Source organism: Hippopotamus amphibius, chromosome 8 (genome assembly GCF_030028045.1).
Source record: "Hippopotamus amphibius kiboko isolate mHipAmp2 chromosome 8, mHipAmp2.hap2, whole genome shotgun sequence".
Taxonomy (NCBI): domain Eukaryota; kingdom Metazoa; phylum Chordata; class Mammalia; order Artiodactyla; family Hippopotamidae; genus Hippopotamus; species Hippopotamus amphibius.
In genome coordinates this window covers 103,928,315-103,951,027 of record NC_080193.1, presented here as the reverse complement: position 1 = coordinate 103,951,027, position 22,713 = coordinate 103,928,315, and the positions used below count along the sequence as shown (strand labels likewise).

Below are 22,713 nucleotides of genomic sequence, written 5' to 3'. Positions count from 1 at the left end.
TCCTACTTTTTATGCATTTATTTTTTTCTCTATGTTCTTGCCTTGAAAGATTAACTCTTTTATTTTTAATCATTCTAGGTTAAAAATAAAACATTTCAAGTTATAAAATCCCCCCTCAATATAGTTTCAGTCACATCTCACAGGTTTTGACATAGAACCTTTTCATTGTCATTTATTTTTATAAGCCAGTATTTTCTGTTTTTAGTCTTTCTTTGAGCCTAAGTATTAAGAATTTTATTTCAAAATTTACCTGTGTCTAGATGTCTTTTGTTTGTCTTTTTATCATTAATTTCCAATTTGATTGCATTGTGATCACTAATGATTGTTTAAAGGGAAAATGAGTAGAAAATGAAGTAAGAAACAAACTGGGGTGGGGGTGGGGAACATATGCATGAGATACAGCATTAAAGGGGAAAGAAAAATAGTGAAAACAAGGCACAGATAAGAAGAGGAAGTGAAAGGGCTCAAGTGGCTGGACAGAGCGGAGGACTGAGTCTGTCAGTTGCTAGCATGGCAGGAGGTTTGGGCTGTTAAGTAGGGTACATGATGTGAGACAGTGTTCGGAGACCAGAACGACATAAGTAAGGGAAAGTAATGCACAGGAAAGACAGTCCTCCAAGAAAATCCAGCTGCTCCTTGGTTGAGAAGGCTCTTTGAAGACTAGCAAGAAATGCCTTACTTGCTCTGCTCTTGATCTGCTCTAATGGTTTAAGTGTTAAGGTGATAATCTTTTTCCTGAACCATCCCTTGATATTTTAGCTTCTTGGGTGGTCTTACTATTTCTGTATCTTCCACTACATCAGAGGAATGAATTTCAACATAGAAAGTGAGCCAGGAGCCTAAACTGAGGAACACATCCTACTCGTACTATTTTCTTCATCCAATAGTCGTTTCTTCGTTCCTGTTATGACCCATACTGTGCCATATGATAACACGAAGGGTCATTAGCTTCTAAACATCTAATGTTTAGAAGCGCATATATGTACGCCAGTTCTCTTTTTACTGACCAGAGAGGAGCTGCTCTCACTTGAGAAAGACTGACTGGCCAAGGTAGCAGTTATTTTGCAGCCAGAAGAAAATTACATATACCCACCATCTACCTACAATACCACAGTCACCAGGGGAGCAGAAGAGATGGGTTCCCTGAGCCATTCCTTAATTAGTTCTTTCAATGAGGGGTTTCGTTAATGAAGCTTGCCCAGAAATGTCATGGCATCCACAAGTCCCTAGGGAGGCACTGGTACTTCCTTAGTGGTGACCAGCCAGGGTGCTGGAGCCGGGCTGCCTGGGTTTGAGTCCTGGCTGTAGCACTTACTATAGTATGACCTTCAGCAAATTTCTTAAACTCTCCTGCCCCAGTTTTTCGGACCTGTAAAATGGGGATTATAATAGTCCTTGACTATTTATTAGTTTGATTTGGGGATTAAATGGCACATAGTGAGCACTCAATAAAAATGAACTCTTACTGTTATTCCAGAATGCAGGTGCCCTCACCAGTGCACAGTCATGGAGGCATTGCCAGTCCTGCAGAGAGAGTGAAGCTACCAAAGAGAACACAGATACAGGATGCTCAAGTCAGACAAAGCCACAGCATCATGCAGTCCTTTTCATCAAAAAATTAAACAGCCATCTAGAAAGTTGTGAAACAAATTGGAGAGAGGCCAAGACTTCAGTAGAAATCACTGAAAGGGATTATGTACTTAAAGACTTCTCTTCGAGCAAGTGCATAAGTAAAAGTTAGGAACTGTCTGTGATGAGCACTAAGAGCCCCGAAATAAATAATGGGACTCCTAGCAGGACAAAACAGCATAGATCACCCAGAAGAGGGTCCAGAAAGAACATAGACTATTCTCTGAGCCACACTGGATAGTCTTATTACCAGTTCTTTAGTACAAAAGAACAGGATAGCAGACCAACTCTAAAATCTTGTATAAAGCTCATTACAGTGTGAATTTATTGATTCTTTTTTAAAAAGCATCCTTCTTGTCTTTGTAAAGTCATAGGTGAACCAGGCTTTGTGCTAGACATTGGAAACACATGGTAAACAAGACAGACCCTGCCCGCATGGAGTTTATGATCGGAGGAGAGACTGACATTAACCAAGTAATCACACAAATGTCATTGCAAGCTTTGTTAAGTGCTCAGAAGACATATGAAGTTGTCAGTGAAGATAATATCAGGGACTTCGAGACCAGGGGTCCGACAGCTTTCTGAGAGAGCAACAGTAATGCCACGCCCTGAGGATAAGGGCACATTGTCTGGGCAAGAACTGCAGCAGATGGTGCCGGGGAATAGCATGCTTGAAGGCTCTGGGGTGGGAAATGAGGGGTGTGAGTCAGCAACTGGGAGAAGACTTGTGTGGGGAGGACGTCAGTGGGATGGAGAGCCTGCCAGGCAGGACCATGTTCGCATCTTTGCTTTCTTCCAAATACAGGGCAGGTCCCTGAGGGATTTATGCACACGCAATTGACATTGACATATTCGGATTTGTGTTTTCAGTGGATCCTTCTAATGACAATGTGGAAACACGTTTGAGGGACTAGAATGGAAAAGAGAAGCCCATTTTGGGAAGCTCTCAACCTGGCTGTTAGCGTCAGGGTTATGGTGAGCACACCAAATACAAAGGCCCCTTTGCTGAATCTGGTCCCCAAAGGCTCATACCTGCCTGGGTGCTCCATGTGATAGAGTGACCCCAAACCACAGGAGGCAGTGTGGCCACAGTGAAGCTTTTATTTGGGTAAATTTATTCTAATCAAAAGATGTCAAGAATAACATTAGCCATATAGAAGTTTGTGAAAATAATGGGTTTGACCCAGTGAAATAAGTAGCTGGGAATGTGAGACTCAAATGATTAGCTGACGTGCTGCGATTTGAAGAGGCTGCCTAATTAACTGAGCAATAGATAGATGAATTAAACAGATGAAGATCCAATTACTATACCAATTTTATGAAAAGCAAAGCTGAAGAATTGGCTGTGGGCAAGCCATGTTGCAGATATCTCACTTCTGAATTCAGTCTGCCCGGAGCAGAGTGGGCCCTGTGACTGGGGGAGGTGGTGCAGGATGGGACCTGTTTGGGGGACTTTTGCCTTTGGGGGGTCCTCCATAAACAAATATTAGAAATTATATTTTACGGCTGCATTGGTACAAAAGTATAATCCAGGGTGGTTTATATTCATTTTTTTTCTTCTGATTTTGAAAGAAAACATTTTTGTGGCCCTCTAAACGGGGGTACATCAGCCCAGCAGAGGGTAGAATCCTAGAGTTGCAGGCAGGTGGGTCCTGAGATGGAGGAGAGGGGACCTGAACTGAAAGTGCCAATAATGGACAGTGCTCCTCTCATAGGGTCCACCCATGGAACATGACTGGTTGTCCCTCCAACAAAGTACACTAGGATCCAAATAAACGTTCTGGTCCTGGGTGACCAGATTTGTGTACCAGCAGATTCCAGTTTCCCCAGACCCATGTACCAAGAGGCATTAAGAAATACAGAGTCTGGGAGCCAAAAATGTTAATGTGCTTTCCATTCTTTGTGTCTCTTGCAGAATGTTAATTGAAATCTGTAACTCATCACAAGACTTCCAGAAAGCCTGTTTGCTCCTAATTCTGTCAAGGCCTGAAACTAACTGCCCTTACTGCACACCCATCTATCTGACCCTGGTCTGGCTTGTCTATCTTCCCCAAGTCTTTCTTCCTTTTGTTTCCTGCCTGCCATTACCCCACTTGTTCCCCAGGAAGGGAAGCATAGAGACCCATGGGGAGGGGGAAATGCCCCTCCCTGTGAGGGGTAGAGAGGAGGAAGGAGTGGGGAGGACTCACCTACTGCATCAGTTTTCGCCGTGTCACACTGCAAAAGCTAAAAGCCTTTAAAAAAAATAACCCATTCTGTTACAGTGACAATAGGGAATGTCTGATAGAAATAGAAACACCCTTTGCAGGGCCCAGCTGTCTCTGGAGATGCAGGCCAAGCGGTGGGCACGGGAGGGACCGGGGAGGGGGTGGGGAGTGGCAGAGAGGCCACATCCTCACGGGGAATTGCTGCAGGAGCCTGTTTTTGACTGGAAGGAGAGAAAGGCAGTGTTACCCAGCCACCCATGCGCCAGTTTGTCTTAGCTCCTGGGGCAGAGAGCAGCTGTGTGGCAGAAGAATGCCATGGAATTCTTGGCCAGCCGCTTGGTGAGCAGAAGTGCGGGCTCCATTGCATAGATGAACCAGAATTCAGGAACGACAGCATCAAGTACAGATTGTAAATTATAGGCCAAGTCTGGAAATGTTTGAGGAAAGCAGTACCCTTTAGACAGTTCTGTCCCAAGGGGCCTTGCTTCTGTCTGGGTGTTTGATTTGTTAAACATGGACAAGTGGCACGTGTGTGTTTCAACAGCTGGTGCTTTTAGACTCCAGAGGGTGGTTCCGTGATGAAGTCCCCAGGCCTGTGATGCAGCCCAGCTCCCAACATGACCTGCATTTCCAGGGAGGATAAGAAGTCCATAGTTTTACATCTTTGAGCAAACAAGATCCAAGCCTACTGATAAGGCAAGACCTCCTGAAGTATGCAAGGTGTAACTGCCCATTTTCACATGGTAGGAGAGACCACATCTCTGTGTTATTACAAGCTTGATCGAGCTCTGGAAGGAACTCTGTGCTATTAAATCTTTAAGAACAGTTGGTGTTCTATATATACACATTTCTACTCACCAGGGAGACACTGCAGCTCCATCTGCTTGAAAAAGATGTTGAAATAGCCCGGACCTGAAATTACCAACACATCTCAGGAGGGTGGTGCTGCGTCTTCCTACCAAGCATGTTCCATCAGTGGTGAAACTAAGCCAACCCAGCGAGGGGCTGGAAGGCACCCAGAGTCAGGCCATGCAATTTTTAAAAACTTGATGGATAAAAGCTAGGGGATAAATTGCCCTGACGTTTAAAAGCTGCAGTAGTTTCTATTTCACAGGCAGTGAAAACTCTATTACTCTGTTAGGGTAGACTCTTGCAGCATTCCAGCGAAACCAAGAATTACTCTCTGTCTCATAGGTGGTTGAGGAAACAAGCATGTGAAATTACAAATAGGAATTTCATAGGGCACAGATTCACTTGTAGAAAACGTGTAACTATCTTTCTCTGGGTGCCTCAGATCCTCATTTGTAATATGGAGATTTTATTCCTACCGCAAAGGTTATCATGAAGATTAAGTGAGCTAATACGGGGAAGCTTTTCACTCAGCCTATACTTGAGTACTGAATAAAGGTTAGCTATTACACAATTGTAATATATTTTATATACTCATTTACTCCCCCCCATATATATATATGTATATGTATTTAAATTCTATCTCAAGCTTTATTCCACCTGGCAGCAGAAACTCCGTGCTGCTCAGAGGAAACCCAGCAGTACAAGTTCCTGTAGTAGATCTGGGACATTGGCATTAGGAGAGGACAGACACTCGCCTTTGGCATTCCTGTCTTTGTTCCTGGCATTTCTGCATTTCTTTTTGCATTCCTGACATAAGAACTCCGAAGGCTGGGAAGGCGGCCTGCCCTCACCAACACCTGAAGAGTGGGAAAAGAAGTGGCAAGGGGGAAGCCTGTCAGCTAATGTTTCCTGCCACAATAGAAATATGACTTTACAGTTCCCATGGAGTTTGTGCGTATATACCATCTGTGAGTTGATGACTCTTAAATTGGCATCTCCAGCCTGGATGACTCCTCTGACATCCGGATCCCTATATCCAACTGACATGTGCACTTCAAAGTCAAATAAGCAACTCAAACTGAACAGACCCAAGAGAAGACTCTTGCCTCCCTTGCCCCCACCCCCCAGTGTTATGAACCCAGTCCTCCTATCTCAGCAAATGGCTCCACGGTTCACCCAGCTGCTCAAGCCAGGAACCTAGGACTGATCCTTCAGCCCTCTCTTTACCCCCACCTGCATCTCATCGATCAACTGATCCACTTGGTTCTACCTCCGACATCCATACAGCCTGTCCCCTTCTCTCCATCTCTAATGCCACCACCTTACACCCTAGTCTAATCCCCCATCAACCCCATCAGTAGCTTCTGATCTAGTCTCCATGCTACCCCCTTACTGGCAATAACTCATTCTCCATACAGTGGAATGATCTAATATAAATCATGTTACATCCCAACTCAAAACTCTCCATGGCATCCCTTCCCACCAAGAAACCTGCAAACCCCTGGCCCTGGGCCTGCCATCTCTCTGACCTTCTCTCAGGCCATCTTCCTCCTGCTCTCCACACACACCCACACTGGTTTTTCTGCTTTTCAACGTGACGATCTCATTTCTTCCTTGGGGCCACTTGGGGCTCTTTTCCTGTGCCTTGTCTTAGTGGGCTGGCCTTTAGGACTCAGCTCAAATGCACCCCAGTGCTGACTGCCCCAAACTAAACTGGTCTTTTAAGTCACTTTGTATCACCTTCCCCTCTTTATCACATGGCTTACCATTTCCTGAAGTTAACTTATTTCTCTAGTTGTTTATTATCCCATCGCATTAGAAATACATGGCGTATTATCTGGTACTTTACCATTCCCACAGAACACACACACACACCCCTAAGATCCAGGAGAACAGTGATCTTGTCAGGCACACAAATATTGTTTAATAGGTGAGTCATTTGATACTCATATTCCTCTCATTCTCATGCAATTCATATGCAAGAATAAAATAAACTACTTTTAAATCTCTGAAACATAATACACAATTTCAAACTTTCTCGACTTTATACAGTGGTTGCCTCTACTGAAATGTCCTTTCTTTGTTCTCCTATTTATCCTTCAATGCCCTGTTTGGGTGAGGAGCACGCAGAGAGATGAGGATGGGAACTGTGGAGGCAGGGGAGTGTGTGGCCATACTGCCTGGTTGGTGAGGTCAGAACTTGGGGCTCGAAGAAACATTGGATTCTCTGTAGTGAAATTCTGCCCCAAACCTGGAGCCTTCCCTCTCCTCAAGACAGAAAGCAAGGGGGGCAACTTTGAATATCTAACAACCCACTCACCACGTCTATTTGCACAATTTGCATGTTTTTTAGGATTCCCAAACTTTACGTACCCAAACAGAACTTGAGGTGTAAAAGACAGCCCCAGTCACCTGCTCAGCCCAAAAGCTCTGGAGACATTTTTGACTGCATCCCTGACATACACTCACACTCACACACACACATACACACATACACAAACACACACACCCTTCACATCCAATCTGTCAGCAAATCTGACCCCTTCTTACCATTCCCCCAACTGTCACCCTAGTCCAAGCCTCATCATCCCTTGACTGGGCCACTGTCATAACTTCTAATTATCTCTCTTCTCTCACCCTTGCCCCTACCCTTCATTTTCTGCAAACAGCCAAGCAATCTTTTTATTTTTTTTAAGCTCTTTATTGGAATATAATTGCTCTACACTGTTGGGCCAGTTTTTGCTGTACAACAAAGTGAATCTGCTGTATTTATACATATATCCCCATATCCCCTCCCTCCCGCGACTCCTTCCCACCCTCCCTATCCCAGCCCTCTAAGTCATCGCCCATCATCGCATTGATCTCCCTGTGTTATGCAGCAGCCAAGCAACCTTTTTAAAACTTAGACCCTGTCACCCCTTCCTAAAGCCAGTGGCTTCCCGTCATATTTAGACAGCTCAGCAAAGCCCTTACCGTGCCTACCAGGCCTCACTACACGCTCTGGCCCAGACTCTGGCCACTGGCCACTCCTGCAGCCTCATTTCCGACCATGTTTCCATCTGGAGCACAGGAAGGTCAAAGACAGACTTTGGAGAAACTCTGCCACCATTGCCTGTGTGACATTGGACAAGCTGCCTAATGTCTCTGTGCCTCAGTTTCTGCATCTCGAAAGCGAAAATGACAATAACCCGTTACCAAGGGACTTACTAAGGGAGTCCTGAGAACAGTCTCCAGCCAATAGCAAGCTTATGTACATGTTTCTCGTTTTAAGTATTTCAATGCCTTAATACTTAAATTTGAAGAAACAAGTGAATATAAAAAAAGATTAAGAGAATATACTTGCAGGTTTGTTACAATCAAGTTAAGGACGCACCTTTATGAAGTCTTTATAAAGCAGTTATGAAGTTATGTACACAGTGGAATCTCCCTTTGCCCTTTAACTAGAGAAAAACCTGAGAAAGATTTGTGCGTTTTAATAGCATTGTATTAATTGATGGCTTGGTTAGTTAAAAAAATAATTGTCTATTTTAAACTCACTTTTATTTTTTTCACTCCTGATGTTAAACACCTTCCCCCAGTGAAACCAGTCTTGGATTCCAGAGGGAACAGGCAAAATCGCTGACCTGACTGATTGGTGGAAAGGGAGGAGACAGGGCGCTGCCAGGGGCCGTTGGGAGTACCTGTGGCCGGGGCAGGCCAGGAGCCCTGGTTGGTGCTCTGCATCTGTGCCTGCCGGGGTGGCTATAAATCACTTCATGTCTGCCTGCTGCAGCGGCTCAGTCTTCCCCAAGGCTGATGAGCATCCAGAGTTTTGCGCTAACATATCTGCTTTTCAGGAAAAAAATAACCCTCTATCCTGGTGGAGGCGTTCTCCCCTGATATAATGCCTTCCCTTTCCAATGCTGATGAGCTGATTTTTTTTGTGAATGGAAGAAAGGTAAGTTTACGATATGATTAATATGAATTTTCATATATCAAGGATAAAAACCCAGCTGATTTTTTTTCACTATTATGCTGTTTCTTATTTCTTTAACCTCTCTTTTCTGTCTTTTTCAAGTCATATGAAGTATTATGAACTTGAACATGGGTCGTTAGTTCAGGGTTTAATGCAAAGTTATTAAAGCTCAGGGGTCTTTGCTTGCTCCTTTTGGAATAAGTAAGGAAACTTATTTTTATTTGTTATATTACAGTGGGAGTGAATTTTGACACAGATGTGAAAAACTATGTCATCCTCTTGTTTTTTGGCTATTAGCTCTACTTGAGTTCAACAATGCTACTTTAATAGAAGGCATATATGACATTGAAGGTAATAATAACAAAGAATGAGTTTGTTTTGCCTTAATAAGTTCTCTCAGGCAGATCAATTAACCTAGAGGCTGAAGCATCTCTGCCTGCTACTTCAGGCCTGGAGCAATGTCATGATTGAAGGAGACAGCATTAAATCAAGTATAGCACTGATCGGGCAGCTAAAGTGGTTGGGGAACACTTACCTGGAATGTTGTATCAGGTATATCGATGTGTTTATAACACAGGATAGTGTCATCAGGCTGTGCCCCCTCAATGTAGGGGAAACAGGAGAAAAGTACAGTAGCCCTGGCTTGCAGGCATCGTGTTCCCACCTTTGGAAATAATTTCCATAGCCACACAGTTAGGGTGGTAAAGCAATCTAGGTATCATGCTTTGCTCCTGCGATGTCACCATAGCCGCCCCGCTCCCCGGCATGGGAAGATTCCCAGCAGGAGGGTGCTGAGCTCATCTCCGGCTGAGGAAATCTTCTGAGGACTTGGAGGGAGACTTGCAAATAGGAGGCAGTTATGAAAAATAGTGTGGTTTGTTACTTTTTCTGGGCTCATAACAATTCCATTTTAGTGGAACGACACCCTCTTTCCTCTAGGCTCAGTGTTGCTCCCCTTCCTGATGAGTTTCTTTCCAGTTCTCCTCTCTAATCTTGCCTGAGTGCACCCAGCAGAGGAGCTGCCTGGGCCAGGGACGGCAGGCAGCTCTCCTCTCCTGTGGCAGCTTTGCTCTGTTGGGAGTAGCAGCCTGGGGCACCACAGGACAGGCGGGGCAGGGACTCCCGTTCTCTGCCGCTCCTCCTTCACATGGGCACCTCCGTCTCACTGGGGGACGGGAGGTGGCGGGGACAGAAGTGGCTCCCTTATAACACACTCCCTCATGACTCCCCTAGGGAATCTCCTCTGGCTAAACTTTTTTATGACTTTATGTGGCTGTGAGTTATCGTGAGTCAATTTTGGAATCTGTCTGTTTCCCCTTCTGGGCCCTTTCCAGGTAATCCTAAAGAAAAATAATCCAGAATTTACAATTGTCACATGTATTAGAAAGTTCAGAAACATTGAAATAGTGCTCCATTATTTCTCCAAAATTCTAGTTCCAAGTGTTAGGAAAGGTTTCCTTTGTTATTTTGGGTCCTTGTGAAGCCACCACCTATCAAAAACAAGCCCCCAAACAACGGATAGAATTACAATAATATGTTGGTATTACCTTTCTAAAATTCCTTCTCTTCTTTCATGATGTAGGTCATAGAGAAGAATGCCGATCCTGAAGTAAACCTTCTTTTCTACTTGAGGAAAGTCCGTATCCTTATATTTTATTGTAATCAGTCTGGATTGGGTGGTTGAAAGAGAACATGCTAGACTTCTGAAGAAAGTCACTCTGTATTTGCTCTAGGTAAATAAGCTTGTGTTTCATTTGTACAGTCTAGTTGGAGTTCAGGGAATGCATCTAAAAGTGATAGATTCGTGCTGTATTTGTTATATTTTTCACCTGCGCGAAACCAAAATAACCATACAGTGAACGACAGGTGTGTTAACTTTGGAACTAACTTTATGATTTTTGAGCCCCATGGTCACCTGGATGATGGTTTTATATTCAGGAGTGTGAATGTAAAAATGTCCAGACAGAGATTTCCCTGGTGGTCCAGTGGTTAAGACTCCGCGCTTCCATTGCAGGGAGCACGGGTTCAATCTCTGGTCAGGAAATTAAGATCCCGCATGCACGTTGTGGGCCAAAACAAAAAAGAATAAAAATGTCCAGGCACTTGTTCAAGGGTTCATGTCACTGACAATAGCTTCCCATAAGGGCATTTCATTGACTTGTCACCTATACCATTTTATAATCCTTATCGGAGAAAACAAGGTTTCATAAACATATTTCGAAATCCAAACGTATAACTAATGCACTCCCAGCTCTTCATCACTGATCTGGACCCTTTTTAACTTCTCACTCCTCCTGCACCTGCAATAAATATTCAAAAAGAATCTCTTGGACATGGGTGCAACTATAAAAGCGTAGCACAAGGGAGTGACTGTGGCAGTGGTACGCATATCTATGAGATAAAATTGCATAGACCTAAGTATACCACACGGTATGAGTGCATGTGTAAGTGGTGACATCTGAAGAAACTATGGAGTCTGGTCATCAGTGTGATACTGATGTCAATTTCCTGGTTTTGCTGTTGTACTGTAGTTTTGTAGGGCGTCATCTTTGGGGAAAACTGGCAGACAGGCCCATAGAACCATCTGTACTATTTTTGCAACTTCTTGTGAGACTATAATTGTTTCAAAATAATAAGTTAAGGGAGTTCCCTGGTTGCCTAGTGGTTAGGATTCCAGGGCTTTCACTGCCATGGCCTGGGTTCAGTCCCTGGTTGGGGAACTGAGATCCCACAAGCATGGCCAATAAATAAGTAAATAAATAAAAACAAATTTTGAGCACCTTCTAAGAGCCAGGCACTGTGTTAGGGTCTGAGGAGTCAGTGGTACACAAGACAATCCTGTCTCCAGAATCTTCACTTCCTTCTGCTTCTATCTTTTCGCCTCCCAACGTGCACATCTAAAAACATGACTTCCTTTCTCTCTGTTCTTTCCTTGCCAGATTTATCTAGTAAAGTGTGCGTACCTGAAGCCTCATTTCCCCTCCAGACTCCACTTTTCACTATTTAACATTTCCGCCTGGTTTCCTACCCTATTATTTTACTACTCTAGCCAGTACTGTCCTCCAGTGTTCCCATTGCACTCACTATTCCAGGAACTGGGCTTATAGTTGAAACAAAACAAAACAAAAAACTAAATAGGCCAAATCCTCCGTCACTGGTTTCACCATCTCCCATTTACCTAGCTTCAAAATCTCAGTGTTAGTCAGCTCAGCCTATCACTTCCCTTTTATTACACTTCTAAATCTACTACACACTTTACCATGCTTTCTGTAGACACCCTAAAATGAAGAAATTCTATATTAGGAACAGCTGAAAATTCATGGACTCACAGGTAAGCGTGGCCAGAAGCAGCCCTAAACAGGATCACCCCCAGCCTCCCATTTTCCCACCCCTCCCCCAGTGTCCCCCTGTGGTCACTCCTTTCTGGTGCCTAATATCATAAATAAGTTGTTCTGAGGAATTAAGACTCACCTGAGACTTCAGGCGCCAGCCTCTGATTACAGAGTCAACAGTTCTGGGATGGAGTCAAGGGCTTTATTTTTAACTTGTTCCTCAAGTGGGTGATTCTCATGAATGTTTATGAATAACCACAGATTTTCTGCCAGAATCAGCACCCCACGTGCACACACCAGCACTGACCTACTTCACTTTTCACAGGACTCTCATGGTCCCTTCCCAAACCCTCTACTTAAGTTATAATCATAACTTTATCTTCTTTTCCTTAAAGTAGGTCTTCAATATTATAAAAACTTCAGGCTGCCACGAAACCCCAATTTGCTGCTGACTTGGAGCCTGGCTTGGGTGTCATTTCCAGAATAGGACACAGTCACACAAAGAGCAAACTTTGTTTGGAGGCATCTCCACCTCCCTTCCACCGTTCCTCTCTGTCCCTGCCCAAGGTCACAGCCTCCCACTGAGCCACCCACCCAGCCCAGCCGCCCTGCCCAGACCTGCTGGGGTGCAATCCTGTGTCACCTCTCCTTCCACACGGCACCTCCTGGCCTGCTGTTAAGCCATCTGAGCTGCAAAAACAAGATAATGCACCACAAAGAGTGGATGGCCTGCAGCTACTTGGGTCTAGGAGGGTGTGTCATAGAGAGCTGCTTAATCTTGGTGAGATCCTGGCTCTAGAATAAAACTGGAGAAATGGGATGTGCCAGGGGCTCCCTGAACGTGTGTCGCTGTTTTCCCACACTCTTTACATATACCCATCACTGAAGCCCTAATGCCTCTTGCAGGTCTCAAAACAACTCTTCATTCAGTTGATGAATTTTACCAAGCACCAGATGTTCAGAAGTAAGCTAGAAGACAGCCTCTGCCCTCCGTCTAGTGAGGGAGAGAACCAGTGAAGAGGCAGACAGCGGGTGTGATGAGTGCCGTGTAGTGGGGACGTGGGCAGGGCACTCACAGCAGGCTTGGGGAGGGAAGGAGGAGAGGAGGGTTATGTAGGAGATGCTGGGCAAAGGGAAGTCTTAGGGATAAGAGTATTCTTGTCGGTGGTGTGTTGGGGGTGAGGGGGGTACAGAGGCAAGAGCATATATTGCTTTTGAGGAACTGCAAGCAGTTTATTCTAATGAATGTAAAGAGTTGTGGGTGGGGGTCCAAGGGTGTAGCAAGAGATGAAGGAGGAGTGAGATCCTTGTGGCAAAGAATCAAGTTTGACCCCGATGTCATATTCCCTGCCTGGCATGTGGGCAGGAAACAATCACTGATGGATGACCAGAAGCCAGTGCAAACTCCAGGGTCAACGGCACACGCTGGCCACGAGAATTTAGTCTCAGGGTAACTTCTGGATATGCTGTAGGGCTGTGTATCTTGGGGTCACTGAGGAAGCTCTTTTCTTAAAGGACCAAAAAATAAACTTCTGGTATATTATTGTTTGTATTTGACTTATGCAGGGCTGCCAGCTTTAGCATGTAAAAATACAGTATGCCCAGGTAAATTTGAATTTGAATACATGGGACATACACTAAAATATAATTTGTTTTTTATCTGAAATTCAGATTTAACTGGATGTCCTGTATTTTATCTGGCAACCCTACCTAATAATGAGCTTTAGGATGAGTCAACAGAATATGGAAGAAACTGCTTAAGTCAGGCACTTCTGATGGGAGTGGAGGAAGGAAGCATCAAACTAGTTGTTTGGTGACCAGAGGGCAAAACATCTAGTTGAATCAACTTTTATTTTTCACTCAAGGCAACATTAACATGTGCAGCACAGAGCTGTTTTAAGGTCTGACAGAGTGAAAAGTGAAAATTTGCCTCCATCTTTGAGCCAGATGGCTCCCAAATTCCTTTGCTTGGAAATGTCAGGACACCAAAGGCAAAGAGAAAGAGTTTCTCTGCCTTTTCCATTCCAGTCAATGGCACCGTCTCACTAAGGTATCACCCACATGACTCTGCCTAAAAGCAGAAAGCTTGACTTGCCTGAGCTGGCTCAGACTGGAGACCAAAGAACAGAGGAAGTGGGTGTTTAACCCCTCTGAACCTCTGCAAAAAATCTCATCTCTTTACTCCAAGGTGTCCTGATCTGGTATTACCTCTTCATGGGCAGCAACTTCCAAGATGAAATAAGTCTCAACCTGCACCCAAGGCAATTGTAATCTGCACCCATGAAATCCTTTTTAAACCTCACCCAGAAAATGTCCCAAGCAAATTCCAGTAGATTCTAACAGAACCTAAAGCAGAGGATTTACATATATTGTTTGTTGTTTCTCTGTGGAAATGTGCCAGCATCTTACAGGGAAGAAGTACACAGAGGTTGTTGACATTACTGGTTCAGGAGCCAAGATTACTCAATTAATAGTCTCTAATTCCGTAAGAAAGTAAAAGCATTACATTGCTAAACCAGGGAAAGTTAAACTTCCCTGTGGGGGTTTCTAAGTTTTACACATGCACCACCTCCCAGCACCCCCACAGCAATAACATAACATAAGTCCAGAATCCATCGTCCACAACCCTGAACTCAACAGGCTTTTTCATACTCATTTGAATGCAGACGCTGATCTAACTGGCATGAGGCTCTTTGTAGTCTTCACGTGTCCCCCTCGGTGTGAACAGCCACGACTCACTGCAGAAACACGAGTGTTTGATTCAAGGTGTCGCCCTAGCCCCACCTGGAGGGCTGTCGTGCTATCTTTCTAAAACCCAGAAAATGTTGCCTTCAGAAATGCACCAGGGTTTTCAGATAAAGCAGTATGATGTGGGTCTGTAGGGATTTCTTCTTACCTTTCATCAATTAGCTTATTTATATGCAAAAAGTAGAACAACTCTCTAAGCAAGAAATCTTAGTAGGAGATTCCAAAAAACAACTTACCTGTTATCAGTATCAGAGGAAGAAACGTGTGGAACGCAGAGCGGCCTGGGCCCCTCTTCCTTGACTCCCTTCCTTCCAGTCGGCCTCACAGGCACGAAGTATGGCTGTGGGGGAGGAGGCTGCGGTGCCTGCACCGTCATGGTGTCAAGATACGACCCCAAGACCAAGAAGATCCGGTATCCTTTGTGTTGGCCCCAGCACTTCTGGAAAGAATGCAGGGCCTCCACTTCCTGTCCATATGTTCCTCTCCTCTCTCCAGGTGTCCATCATGCTCACACGGCCTCCAGGCCTGCTCTCCCGCAACTTCCCAAGCTCCAGATCTTTCCCATGGACTTTCTTCCCATCAGAGTATCTGTCCTGTGTGCCAGTCTCTCAGGGCCACGCTCTCTATTACTGTAGAAATACTTCCTTTGCTTGGAACAGGAGATCTCAGAGTGGGGGCCAGGCAAGAATGGTTTAAACACAAAGAAGCGATGCATTGTCCTGGCAGAAGATTTAGGTCAACAAACACTAGAAGAGTTATTCCCCGGGAAGGGCTGAGTGAGACCTCAAATCATGCTATGTGGTTGAGTCAGCATCACCTTGGCCTAAAATGTAAATCTGCTCACCGATTGAATGCGGTGGGGACGTTGTCTAGCACGATTCCCAAGTTTTTGTCTTAGGTCAGTGGGTGATGCTGCTCACAAATTAGGAAGATGAGAAGCAGAGGAGGGAAAGGGGGTAAGTTTAGCTTTGGACGCATTGTACTGCAGTAATTACGGGACACCAGAGAGGGACTGTTCACAGGTGTCTACGTAGACAGGTCTGTTACTCAGAGGAGAGGTCTCATCCAGAGCTATAGTTTATCGGACATTATCAGCATAAATACTAACAGTGGTAATAAAAATAGGTAACATTTATTGAATGTTAGGCACTGTTCAAAGTAGTTTACATAGGTTATCATATTCAGTCCCCAAAACAACTTTGAGATAGGCTCGACTATCCCTCATATTGAAAAAAGAGGAAACAGAGCAAAAAAGGTTGAATAACTTGTCGAGGTCGTGAGGGCCAGTTAGTGGTGGAGTCAGGTTTTCAGCCCTGGTTGTCTGGAATATAGCAGGGACCACAGGAGAGCTTCTGAGTGCAGGACACTGTAGAACAACAGACAGGGAGATGGGCAAAGAAAGACACCCCCACAGAGGAGACCAAGAGGGAGCAGCCAGAGCTGAAGAGGAGCATCTAGAAGAGAGATTTCCAAGACGGTAGAAGTGCAGTAGTATGAAACCCCAGGAAGTGGCCCAGAGCCATTAGATTGCTCCCAGAGCATTGTCAGCAGAGATGTAGGACTGGAAGGCAAGGTGCAGGTGGCACAGGAGTAACTGGAGGGCCAGGAAGTCGTGGGCAGCATTTGAAGAAACTTGACTAAGAAGGAGAGACATGGATGGACCTAGAGACTATCATACAGAGTGAAGTGAGTCAGAAAGAGAAAAACAAATATCGTATATTAACACATATATGCGCAATATAGAAAAATGGTACAAATCAACCCGTTTGCAAGGCAGAAATAGAGAAGCAGATGTAGAGAACAATCATATGGACACCAAGTGGGGAAAGCGGGGGGTGTTGGGGTGGGATGAATTGGGAGATTAGGACTGCCATACATGCATCACTAATAAGAAGAAAATATCAAATTGTACCCTTTAAATATATGCATTTTATTGTATGTCAAAAAAAAAAGGAGGGGGAGAAAGATGGGCTATTATCTGGAGAGAGACATTGGTTTGGGGATTTTTTTTTGCATAACAAACACTTGAACTTACTCTAAATTCAAGGGAATTTAGGGAAATGAGACCCTAGAAAAGAAGAGGTTAGGAGGGCGATTGATAATGGAGCAAGTCCATGGGGAGACAAGAATAGATGGGGTCCAGAGCACAGGGGAGGAGGTGGGGGGTTCCTCACCCTCCGGGCCTGGAATGGGGGTGAGGCTGACTGTAGCTATAAATGAGTAGGGGTGGGCTAGGCAGTGAAGGTTGTTCATGCCTCTATTTCCTGGATGAGGCATAAGGGTAAGACAGGAGAGCAATGAACGCTGGAAAAGTTGAGAGAAAAGGGAGAGATAACATTAAGAGGAAGTAAACTTAATGGGGGAGGGGGACTGTGGAGGACACGAAACACAAAAATGCACAATGAACTCAGGATCCACTCTTGCTCTGTACACCAAGCACTCTTCCAAGAGACTAAATTGGACCCTATATCCAATCAGTGAGATGAAAATCTGGTTCTAGCCGCATCTGCCGTGTCATTAATACAGACTCTAGTGTGGGAGAGAGGGTCAAGACAAGGGCATAAGCCCGTGGCTTCCAAACTTGGCCATACATTGGAGTCAGCTGAGGAACTCTGAAAAGTGATGGAGTGATTGCATCCAAGAGATTCTGCTTTAATTAGGCTAGCATGCAACCAGAGTTTTTGTATTTTTAAAAACTTTGCATTGTTGAGAATTACTGGGGTAAATTACCCCATGGTGGTCAATATATCATCGTATGATGAGTAAAAGGCTTTCTTTCTCTGAAATGAAAAAAATAAATGGGGAATGGGGGTCTTTTGGAGGTCTTGCACAAAACTTACGGTTCTTTTTTTCCATTTCTCTCTACCATTCTACTCCAGCCATATGTAAGTCCTTTCTTGAACACTTCCAAAAAGTTTTGGTTTTATATCTAATGTTCTCTGTATTCTCAGGGAAATACAGTCTCATGACTCTTCCTAGACTGAAATTACTCCCTGGATTATATAACCCACTTCCTGTGATTCCAATGTGTTCTCTTTACAAAATCCCATCGCAGCCATTATCCAGTTACAGCATGCCTGGTGCCCATCTGCTCTCTGTATGGGCTTGCTGTCACCACAGTGGAAGGTGTAGGAAGCATCAAAACCAGGATTCACCCTGTGCAGGTAAGAGTGCAATGTGATCGGGACCAGATGTTGGTATAGGCATCCTACATAATCTAACGTACTCCAATTAGGTCACCAACTGTGAAATTTTTGTGCTTTCAAACTCTCATTTTGTGAGGTTTCGTGCTTCATAGCTAGGCATCTTTTCAGAGACTGGTGTGTAGGGACTTCCCTGGCGGTCCAGTGCTGAAGATTCCGCGCTTCCACTGCAGAGGGCATGAGTACGATCCCTGGTCGGGAAACTAAGATCCCGCATGCCCGCCACACAGCCAGAAAAAGAGAGAGAGAGAGAGATTGGCGTATAAACCAAGATTCCTTCATTTTAAAATATATCTTAGCTTCTCAGACTCATCCTTGCCCTAAACCAAAACAAGGACAGTCCAGTCTTATTGAGAAGAAAATGAGATAGGAAACTAGAAGTGTATAGATGATACTACTTGTCTGCCATATTTCAAAATTACCGAGCTATGAATAAGAGGCTAATTGTGTATACAAATGCTCCTCACATGCTCCCCAAATGTCTCATGAGTAGCTGGACAGCATGCTACAATAAAGCACAACTAAAATGACAAAGCATTTACTAAAGCTTATAGGACTTTAAAAAGAAATTGCAGTGTTATTTTTATATATCAGAGGTTAGGTTTTTTGGCTTTCTTTTTTGTTTTGTTTTACTTATTTTATCATTTATTTATTTTTGGCTGCATTGGTTCTTCATTGCTACGCACGGGCTTTCTTCTAGTTGTGGCGAGCAGGGGCTACTCTTTGCTGCGGTGCACAGGTTTCTCATTGCGGTGGCTTCTCTAGGGCTCTAGGCACGTGGGCTTCAGTAGTTGCTGCACGTAGGCTCAGTAGTTGTGGCACACAGGCTTAGTTGCTCTGCAGCATGTGGGATCTTCCTGGACCAGGGATTGAACCCATGTCCCTTGCATTGGCAGGCAGATTCTTAACCACTGCACCACCAGGGAAGACCCAGAGCTTAAGTGTTAAAAGCAGGGTGAATAAAGAAAATTATGGATCACCATAACCTCCTTGAAATTCCTTCCCCTAGAAGGTTGTGTTCAGAACACGGAGGGTCAGAGCTTCCTCTGACAGTGTGTTGCATTGATGCGCACTTGGTGATAATGCATGTCTTTCAACCAAAAATTTAATGACTTTTTGATCTTATTAAGATCTTACACCACACTTGGCCCATTACCTTAACAGTTACGGAAGCAATCTAATGCTGCAGCTTCTCAGATTTCTTCCTCTCAAATCCTGATAGTACTTGATAGTTCAGTAGTGTTGTGGAGCGGAGTTGTACTGGCGTGTGAGAGCCGTTTGTTAAATGTTCAGAGATTTTGTGAGCCAGTCTTTGAGCACAGCTATTTAATAAAAATGAAAATATACAAACTTAAAAATAAGCAAACAGTATTAAAAACAAAGTAGATAAATAGCAGCATTTATCATCTCCTGATTATTTTATCACATTTTTCTATTGCCTACGCTCTTGAGCCCATCTGTGTCTACTGTAGCTACATGGTGAAAGTACTGTGTAAAGATATCCCCCTGCGCTTCTCTCCCAGATCCACGTTCAGTGACTTCACACTTGGAAGCTTGATAACAGCCTCTGTGGAAGTATTTATATTACTAAAAATGGTAGAAACTACAAATAAGGACTTTCTTCCCAGAGATCCAGTCATTAGACATTTACCAGCACACGTACAGCCAGGTCTATACGACACATCTGAAGCGCCTGGGCTTCTAGCAGTAAATCAATACAGCCATATTTTCCTCCAGCATTAGAACAGTGTCTTTCCTTTCAGTTGAGCCACAGATGAAGTATTTGGCTTTCATCTTAACGGTCATGCTGTTTGAAAAATGTTTATTTAAAAACATTTGAATCATGCTGAGGCCAGTGAGTTAAGCATTCTCAATTCATTGAGAGATATGAGGGTGAGTCAAAAATTATCCGCACTCTGGCTGTGGAATTTACTTTAATTAACTTTTAGAAAAGACAAATACATCATTTTTTGACATAATCTCATTGCTTTTCAATACACTTTGTCCATCTGTCAGCAAGCTCTCATATTCCCTCATTAAAAAATGTTTTAGGCTGAGCTGCGAGCCACAAATGCACTGCTGTCTTCACTTCTTCATCAGAAGTGAACCTTCGTCCTCATAGGGCTGCTTTCAGGGGACCAAAGAGGTGAAAGTCTGATGGAGTAAGATCAAGACTATAGGGAGGATGCCTCTTGCGCAGGTGCCTCAGGGATGTTCTTTTCTGATGGATGTTTCAGATGTCAGAGTTTACACCTCTTCCTAAGTGTAAAATGTATATGTTAACCAACAAAAATAAAATTTTATAAGCCTAAAAAAAAAAAAAAGACTATAGGGTGGATGCTTTAACACCTCAAAATGAAGTTTTTGCAGAGTGTGGACAGAGCTGAAACCTAAACTTCACATTAAACACAAAGGACTTCTATCCAAGGACATTGTGATCTTGCATGACAGTGCATGTCCGCCCACTTCTGCCCACACTGTCGACACTCTGCGAAAACTTCATTTTGAGGTGTTAAAGCATCCTCCCTATAGTCCTGATCTTGCTCCATCAGACTTTCACCTCTTTGGTCCCCTGAAAGCAGCCCTATGAGGATGAAGATTCACTTCTGATGAAGAAGTGAAGACAGCAGTGCATTTGTGGCTCACAGCTCAGCCTAAAACATTTTTTAATGAGGGAATACGAGAGCTTGCTGACAGATGGACAAAGTGTATTGAAAAGCAATGAGATTATGTCAAAAAATGATGTATTTGTCTTTTCTAAAAGTTAATTAAAATAAATTCTACAGTCAGAGTGCAGATAATTTTTGACTCACCCTCGTACATGGGACAGGATACACACAGTGGGACCCACAGAGTCAGGTTTCCCATCTATTCATGGATTGAGTCTTTGTATAGAATGGTCAAAGTAAATTGTCATTTCTCATACTATCTCTCACTCTCTTTTTTTATTGTTTCATTGGGTTTAAATGCATAAAGTTGAATGTGCATAAATTAAATATATAAATGGTGCAACATTACTAAATTACACTTTACAACTTTCAAAGCATTTGTATTGATTTTTGTCACTTACTCCATCAAAAATTCTGTAATATAGGTGAAGAAGAGGATGAAATTTACTTGCCAGAGACTGTTAAATGATTTGTATATACTCTTTCATTTATTCTCACAACCACCCTGTGCAATAAATACCATTATTATTCTAATTTTAAAGATGAAGAAAATACAAGTTAATCATCCAAGTTCCCACAATTAATGAGGTACAGTAAGGACCAACTCTCACATGAACATGACTTCAAAGTGTTTTACTTTTTCCGTACACTATACTTATTTCACAGGTAAAGAAACCATAGAGAGTGAAGTGACTCGATTAATACATGCCAATAGGCTTTTCTTAAGCGCAGAGGAGGGGGGGTAGGTAAGCATATGATTTCAAGACATGGAAATATTATTCTTCCAGAATGACACCTTTAACCTTGCAGTTACCTCTGGAAAGCTAAATATGTAAGCTTTGCTCCTTTCTGGTGTCCAAGGTAGGGAAACAAGGGGTTTAAATTGTAAGTAACATACCATTTTTTTCCAGGAAAGGCTTGCCAAGTGTCACGGCACACAGTGTGGCTTCTGCAGCCCAGGGATGGTGATGTCCATCTACACGCTGCTGAGGAACCACCCGGAGCCCACCCCTGAGCAGATAACCAAAGCTCTTGGAGGTGAGGCTTCTCGGCCCTCAGCAGGCAGGACCGCCAGTGGGAAGTGCCCAAGTAATGAGGGAAGGAGGCCCGGGTCCGTGGAGAGAAGCTGTGGCACAGCTTTGGGGTTCCAGGCACCTGGCCAACATGTAGGCCTCTTTAGCCCTACCTTGACCCACGTCCTTTCTAGGAGGGGCTGCCCTCATTTTGTCAGCATTAATGCCAAGAATTGGGCAATATTGGTTTCATTGCAAACCTTTCTGCCTTAATGGAGCCTGTTATCACTCTGCAAAGGCATTCAGATAGGCTGTTTCTAACACTTTTAATACAATATTTCCAAAAGTATAAATTTGGCCAGTGTAGAAGAATGAGATTTTTTGGTTTATTTTTAAATTAATCCGCTAGAATCATTCACTAACTCTACTTACTAAAATTAATTTTACAAAGATGATAAGTTTCAGAGACTTCACCTTTTTATGTTCTGGTTGGGTTCATTATAATATCAAGGAGGCCATAGACAGCAATTAGTTATCACAGATAAGCTTGGTGAGCAACTTAATCTCCTATGACAAAATAGCTATCAAATTTAAAAAACAAACACAATTTACTACCAAAAAACAGCATGCTAGCAAATGTAGTTTTCTGTAACAAACATACTAGGTTCAAGGTAACTGGTTACTAGTCCTTAGAGGAAAGCTGTGAAAGCTTATAAGAAAGCTTTTGTCCCTTTCAATAAACAAACCTACACAGAAATTCAGTTTTATGATGAAAAGATACAGACTAAAATTTCAACTTAAATTTTATGGTAACTAGAATATAAATATTTGCTAATATTTTCCCTTCTCTCTCATCAACTTCTACACTCAACATTTTTCAGTTTCTCATTAAATACTATGAAAACTATGGCCTATGGTTTCATAATTTTAATTAAACCTGAATAGATTTGAACAGTAGATAATCTTTCTTTAATAAAATAATCCATACTAATGAGATATTTAGAGCTTTGAAAAGCAAAGATCTTGTGATTTGCCTTACTTTTTGTATGTTTCTTTGAATACGCACAGACAGTCATAGAGATGAATTCTTTCCTCCCAGATTCTA

General features: G+C 43.3%; 1 protein-coding gene across 6 annotated transcripts in view; it reads left to right on the top strand.

The window, feature by feature from the left end:
* LOC130859640 (aldehyde oxidase 4-like) overlaps nucleotides 1-22,713 on the top strand; it is a 77,597-nt gene that overhangs the window by 5,381 nt on the left and 49,503 nt on the right. The window contains exons 1-5 of one of the 6 annotated variants that reach the window (XM_057747225.1): nucleotides 8,407-8,625; nucleotides 10,226-10,283; nucleotides 15,039-15,135; nucleotides 17,779-17,887; nucleotides 21,507-21,633. In XM_057747225.1, the coding sequence (XP_057603208.1) occupies nucleotides 8,572-8,625; nucleotides 10,226-10,283; nucleotides 15,039-15,135; nucleotides 17,779-17,887; nucleotides 21,507-21,633 (445 nt within the window). In that variant the 5' untranslated portion in view covers nucleotides 8,407-8,571. Of the gene's footprint in view, nucleotides 1-8,406; nucleotides 8,626-10,225; nucleotides 10,284-15,038; nucleotides 15,136-17,778; nucleotides 17,888-21,506; nucleotides 21,634-22,713 lie in introns of those variants that run through there. The other 5 variants (XM_057747223.1, XM_057747224.1, XM_057747227.1 and 2 more) reach the window with 5 other exon arrangements.